The 6,524-nt window shown below is 47.9% G+C and overlaps 1 protein-coding gene across 1 annotated transcript; it reads right to left on the bottom strand.

Moving 5' to 3' along the window:
• Nucleotides 1-1,025: 1,025 nt before the first annotated feature.
• LOC144597006 (interferon-inducible GTPase 5-like) lies at nt 1,026-2,286 on the bottom strand. Its single transcript, XM_078405909.1, has one exon. It carries the CDS (start codon nt 2,284-2,286, stop codon nt 1,069-1,071), a length of 1,218 nt encoding a protein of 405 aa, XP_078262035.1. The 3' UTR covers nt 1,026-1,068.
• Nucleotides 2,287-6,524: the final 4,238 nt, after the last annotated feature.

Genomic DNA, 6,524 nt, shown 5'->3' with positions numbered 1-6,524 from the left:
TACATCTAAAGAGGGAAGTGGTCAGGAATAGAACACGTGACGTATCTGCATGGCAATCATTGGCTCCAAAATGACTCCCAGTGTGCAAAGTCAGAACCGTTCACTCTGGGTGGAATTAAATATTCTTGAGGGAATAGATGTAATAGATGTAAGGCAGGTGGGATGCTACAACATAATTTTTTGAGGCAAGTTTGAATGCACCACACCAAGAGGTGGTGAAAGGAGATAAAATAGTGGTGTTTAAGAGTCATTTACACCTCGCAAACATATGGGCAGGAAATGGAGGGATTCGGGTCACGCGCAATTCCTGAGGATAAAGTAGAAGAATCCCGGATAATAATAGGGCATAATCGAAAAGGTTCCGCATGGTAGCTGCTCTGGAAGATCTTGCATAGGATCCAAGGAGAGATAGCTGAATGTATATTAAATTGGCTTCATGGAAGGGAGCAGAGGGTGATGGTGGAAAGTTGTTTCTCAGACTGGATGCCTTTGATGAGTGCTGGGTTCGGTGCTGGGCCTGTTACTGTTTGTCATTTATGTCAACAATTTGGATGAGAATATACATGGCAAGATTAGCAAGTTTGCAGATGATATGAAAGTGGGTGGTTTTGTACATAGCGAAGATGGTTGTGAAAAATTGCAGCAGGATCTTGAAGATTGATCAGGTGGGCTGAGGAATGGTTGATACAGAGAAATGTGAGGTGTTGCATTTTGGGATGTCAAACACGAGTAGGACCTACACCGTGAGTGGTCGGGCTCTGGGGAGCGTTGTAGAGCAGAGAGATCTAGGAGTACAGGTGCATGGATCCTCGAAGTTGGATTCGCAGGTAGTTAAGGTGGTGAAAAAGGCTTTTGGCACATTGGCCTTCATCAGTCAGTGTATTGAGTGTTGAAGTTGGGAGATCATGTTGCAGGTGTTAAAGATGTTGGCGAGGCCGCATTGAGAGTATTGTATTCAGTTCTTGGCACCATGTTGTAGGAAAGGTGTTGTCAAGCTGCAGAGGGTACAGAGAAGATTTACGAGGATGTTGCCAGAACTGAGTGACTTGCGCCGTGCTGTCAAGCTGCTCAATAACCCGCGGCTCCACTAGGAGTTGCCGAAGCTGCTGCCTTGGCGTTTCTCAAGACTATTTTAGCTGTATCCACCATTTCTTCCAGTGCATTTGTCAGCATTCTACGAGTCACCCAAAACGACGTTGTCGCCCCGAAGATGGAGCCCAGAATGGGGACAAAGTCGAGGGCGAGCTCAGCGGTTGTCAGCGCCACCGCCACCGTGCTTCTCTGCAGCAACAGCATCACCTGCTCCAGGTTGGTCTCCCCGAACACCCACCCGTGCTTGGTGCCTCTCCGCAGCTCATCCTTACTTTTGCCCACTCTTTTGGCCAATTTCCCGAGAGACCCATCGTCCAGACCCAGGATCTTCCGCATGGCCAGGATGCCGGAGCCAATGAGCGCCAGGTCACAGGCCAAAGACAACCCCGGTACGGGAACGACAGCGATTGCCGCCGAAATGGTCGCCGTGACGTGGATGCTCACTTGCAGAGCCTCGCGTTTATCATTTATCGAATCTTCGCTTGTGTTGGGGAGCGACAGCAAGAATAGATCCTTCTGTCTCTCCGACAGGTTGGTCACTACGGCCTCCTTTAGCTTGGGGAAGTCGTACGCATCCAAGTCAGACTTGGAATATAAGAAAACCCGAGTATTCCGCATCCCTGCTTTCTCCAGTGAGGCACAGCACTTTTCCCTCACATCCCGTAACATCTCTTCTAGATTGTAACCCTCCTTGCCGCCCTCTGATGTGACAATTTGGTCGATCTTGGAGCGCACCACATGGAAGGGTTTGCCCGCCTTCGTCAGGGCCTTGGCCAATAACTGGTCATTCTCCGTCCACCGCTCAATCACAATGATGCCCAGATCATAATCGGCAAATTTAGTTTCCTTCATGAACTTTTTCAATGGGAACTGGGGAGTGTTGAGCCCGGGGAAGTCATAGTATTGGACGTGAGGAAGGCTGGGGTGGGTGTAAGGTGTTATTACAGTGGTGGTCTCGTTAGCCCCGGTTGGGGCAGCCTTTCCAACATCCAACTTGAGCAGAACGTTGATCAGGGTCGATTTGCCCACCCCGGATTCCCCCATCACCGCAATCCGAACATGCACGTTGTTCAACTGTTTGTTTTTTTCCTCGATGGCCGATTGAAGGCCTTGCTTACCTCCACGTCGATAAGCTGCCGCCACTTCCAACATATCTCGGGGGCTGTAACACACGTAGGGTATAGCACCGGCCATCGCTCACTGAAAGAGGAAGGCGTCTTTATTATGAGAGAGTGGGGGGGGGGGGGAGAGTTGTCGAAGATGCCCTGTGTCCAGATGACCAGACCGTGGAGGGACATCGAACCGAAACATTCACCGCGAAGATAAAATGCTGGAAACATTCAGCGGGCCAGGCAGCATCATTTTTCAAAGTGATACAGCGCGGAAACAGACCCTTCGGCCTAACAAGTCCGCGCCGACCAGCGATCCCCGTGCACTAACACTATCCTAAACATAGAAACATAGAAAATAGGTGCAGGAGGAGGCCATTTGGCCCTTTGAGCCAGCAGCACCATTCATTGTGATCATGGCTGATCATCCACAATCAGTAACCTTTGCCTGCCTTCTCCCCGTATGGCTTGATTCCACGAGCCCCTAGAGCTCTATCTAACTCTCTTTTAAATTCATCCAGTGAATTGGCCTCTACTGCCTTCTGTGGCAGAGAATTCCACAAATTCACAACTCTCTGGGTGAAAAAGTTTCTTCTCACCCCAGTTTTAAATAACCATATAACCATAAAACAATTACAGCACGGAAACAGGCCCATTCGGCCCTACCAGTCCACGCCGACCACTCTCTCTGACCTAGTCTCATCTACCTGCTCTCAGACCAAAACCCTCCAATCCCCTCCTATCCAATTTACTCTTAAATAATAAAATCGAGCCTGCCTCCACCACTTCCACCGGAAGCTCATTCCACACAGCCACCACCCTCTGAGTAAAGAAGTTACCCCTCATGTTACCCCTAAACTTTTGTCCCTTAATTCTGAAGTTATGTCCCCTTGTTGGAATCTTCCCCACTCTCAAAGGGAAAAGCCTACCCACGTCAACTCTGTCTGTCCCTCTTAAAATTTTTAAAACCTCTATCAAGTCCCCCCTCAACCTTCTACACTCCAAAGAATAAAGACCCAACCTGTTCAATCTCTCTCTGTAGCTTAAGTGCTGAAACCCAGGCAACATTCTAGTAAATCTCCTCTGTACCCTCTCCATTTTGTCGACATCCTTCCTATAATTTGGCGACCAGAACTGCACACCATACTCCAGATTCGGCCTCACCAATGCCCTGTACAATTTCAACATTACATCCCAACTTCTGTATTCGATGCTCTGATTTATAAAGGCAAGCATACCAAACGCCTTCTTCACCACCCTATCCACATGAGATTCCACCTTCAGGGAACAATGCACAGTTATTCCCAGATCCCTCTGTTCCACTGCATTCCTCAATTCCCTACCATTTACCCTGTACATCCTATTTTGATTTGTCCTACCAAAATGCAGCACCTCACACTTATCAGCATTAAACTCCATCTGCCATCTTTCAGCCCACCCTTCCAAAAGGCCCGTCTCTCTGTAGACTTTGAAAATCTACTTCATTATTAACTACACCACCTATCTTAGTATCATCTGCATACTTACTAATCCAATTTGCCACACCATCATCCAGATCATTAATGGAAATGACAAACAACAGTGGACCCAACCCTATATCTCTTTTTCGCTTTTCTAATTTCCTTCTTAAGATTCCTTTTACATTCTTTATATTCCTCAAGAACCTCATTTACACCCTGCCGCTTATATTTATTGTACATCTCCCTCATTTTCCGAACCAAGTGTCCAATTTCCCTGGAAAACCACGGCTCTTTCAAATTATTATTCTTTCCTTTCCACCGAACAGGGACCTAAAGACTCTGTACTCTCAAAATTTCACCTTTAAATATCCTCCATTTCTCTATTATATCCTTTTCATAAAACAAAATGTCCCATCTCACTCCTTTTAAATCCTTTCTCATCTCCTCAAAATTAGCCTTTCTCCAATCCCAGGCAACATTCTAGTAAACCTGCACCGCCATTCAATATGATCATGGCTGATCATCCAGCTCAGTAGCCTGTACCTGCCTTCTCTCCATACCCCCTGATCCCTTTAGCAAAAAGGGCCACATCTAACTCCCTCTTAAATATAGCCAATGAACTGGCCTCAACTACCTTCTGTGGCAGAGAATTCCACAGACTCACCACTCTCTGTGTGAAGAAATGTTCTGGGCTTACTACTAATATCTGCTATCTCCTTACATATTTGCTCTTCCAATTCTCGTTCCCTATTTGGCGGTCTATAATACACCCCTATAAGTGTTGCTAAGCCATTCTCATTTCTGAGTTCCACCCGAACAGCCTCCGTAATCGAGCCTTCTAGTCTGTCCTGCCAAAGCACTGCTGTGATATCCTCCTTGACAAGCAATGCAACACCCCCACCTCTTGCCCCTCCGATTCTATCACATCTAAAACAATGAAATCCTGGAATATTTCATTGCCAATCGCAACCCTCCTGCAACCATGTTTCACTGATCGCCACAACATCATACTTCCAGATGTCAATCCAGGCTCTAAGCTCATCCACCTTTCTTACAATGCTCCTAGCATTAAAATATACACATTTAAGGGACCCATCATTTCTTATTCTCAGTTTATTTCTTTTCACTTCTTTCTCTCCTACATATTGGGTCTGAGTGTTTCCCTTTTCTGCCTCTTGCCTCACACACTGCCTAATAGCTATCTGTGTTTGAGTCCCTCCCCCCAACCGTTCTAGTTTAACGTCTCCGCAATTACCTTAGTAAATCTCCCCGCCAGGATATTGGTTCCCCTCAGGTTCAGATGCAACCCGTCCTTTTTGTACAGGACATACTTCCCCCAGAAGAGGTCCCATTGATCCAGAAACTTGAATCCCTGCTCCCTGCACCAGTCCCTCAGCCATGTATTTATCCTCCACCTCACTCCATTCCTATTCTCACTATCGCGTGGCACAGGCAGTAAGCCTGAGATTATCACTTTGGAAGTCCTTTTTTTTAAACTCTCTTCCTAGCCCCCTAAATTCTCCTTTCAGGACCTCTTCCCTTATCCTACCTACATTGTTGGTACCTATATGTACCACGACCTCTGGCTCCTCTCCCTCCCTTTTCAAGATATCTTGGACACGTTCAGATACATCCCGGACACTGGCACCAGGGAGGCAAACTACCATCCGGGTCTCCCGACTGCGTCCACAGAATCGCCTATCTGACCCCCTCACTATAGAGTCCCCTATCACTATCGCTCTCTTCTTCCTTTCCTTACCCTTCTGAGCAACAGGGCCGGACTCCGTGCCAGAGGCCCGGGCGACGTCGCTGCCCCCAGGTAGGTTGTACTCCCCAGCAGTACCTAATCAGGAGTATTTATTGCCAAGGGGTACATCCACTGGGGTACTCTCTAGTCCCTGCCTCTGCTCCTTTCCCCCCCCCCCTAAACGTGACCCACTTGTCTACCTCCCGTGGTCTTGGAGTGACCACCTCTCTCTAACTCCTCTCTATAACCTCCTCACTCTCCCTGACCAGACGGAGGTCATCAATCTGCCGCTCCAGGTTCCTAATATAGTCCCTTAGGAGCCCCATCTCGTCGCACCTGGCACAGATGTGGATGTCTGGAAGACTATCAGACTCCCAGATTCCCCACATCCGACACCCAGAACAATAAACTGCCCTAGCATTCATACTCCCCCTTAACTGGGAACGTTGCAGAGTGGTCTGCTCCAACCGCTCCTGGGCCTCTGTAAGAACAAAGCCTCGTGCTCGGTTTCCAAAAACTACCGCCCGGATGCTAATCCAACCGCCCACCCAAAAGAACTGAGTGATCTCCTGGGAGAGTCGAAAAACCGGATAAAAAACCCAGGCCAATTTGGGTGAAAAAATCCGGTAAATTCCTCTCCGACCCCAAGCTAGGCGATCGAAACTTGTCCGGGAGATCACACAGGTCTTCCTCCTTGCTATCCCCACACATTACTACGGTCTCTGCTCTCTCTCACACACGCACACTGATGCTGCTGCTGCTGCTGCTGCTGCTGGTTGCTGCTGCAGATTGCTGCTGCTGCTGCTGATTGCTGCAATGGCCTCCGCTTTATTCATAGACCGTGACACCTGGTTCTGGACTATCCCAACATTTTTGGAAACATTTTTCCTGCATCTATTTTGTCCAGTCCTTTTATAATTTTATACGTCTCTATAAGATCCCCTCTCATCCTTCTAAACTGCAGTGAATACAAGCCCAGTCTTTTCAATCTTTCCTGATATGACAGTCCCGCCATCCGGGGATTAACCTTGTGAACCTACGCTGCACTGCCTCTATAGCAGGGATGTCCTTCCTCAAATTATGAGACCAAAACTGCACACAATACTCCAGGTGCGG

The sequence above is a fragment of the Rhinoraja longicauda genome, chromosome 9 (assembly GCF_053455715.1).
Source record: "Rhinoraja longicauda isolate Sanriku21f chromosome 9, sRhiLon1.1, whole genome shotgun sequence".
Classification (NCBI taxonomy): Eukaryota; Metazoa; Chordata; class Chondrichthyes; order Rajiformes; family Arhynchobatidae; genus Rhinoraja; species Rhinoraja longicauda.
This window is presented reverse-complemented; position numbering and strand designations above follow the sequence as displayed.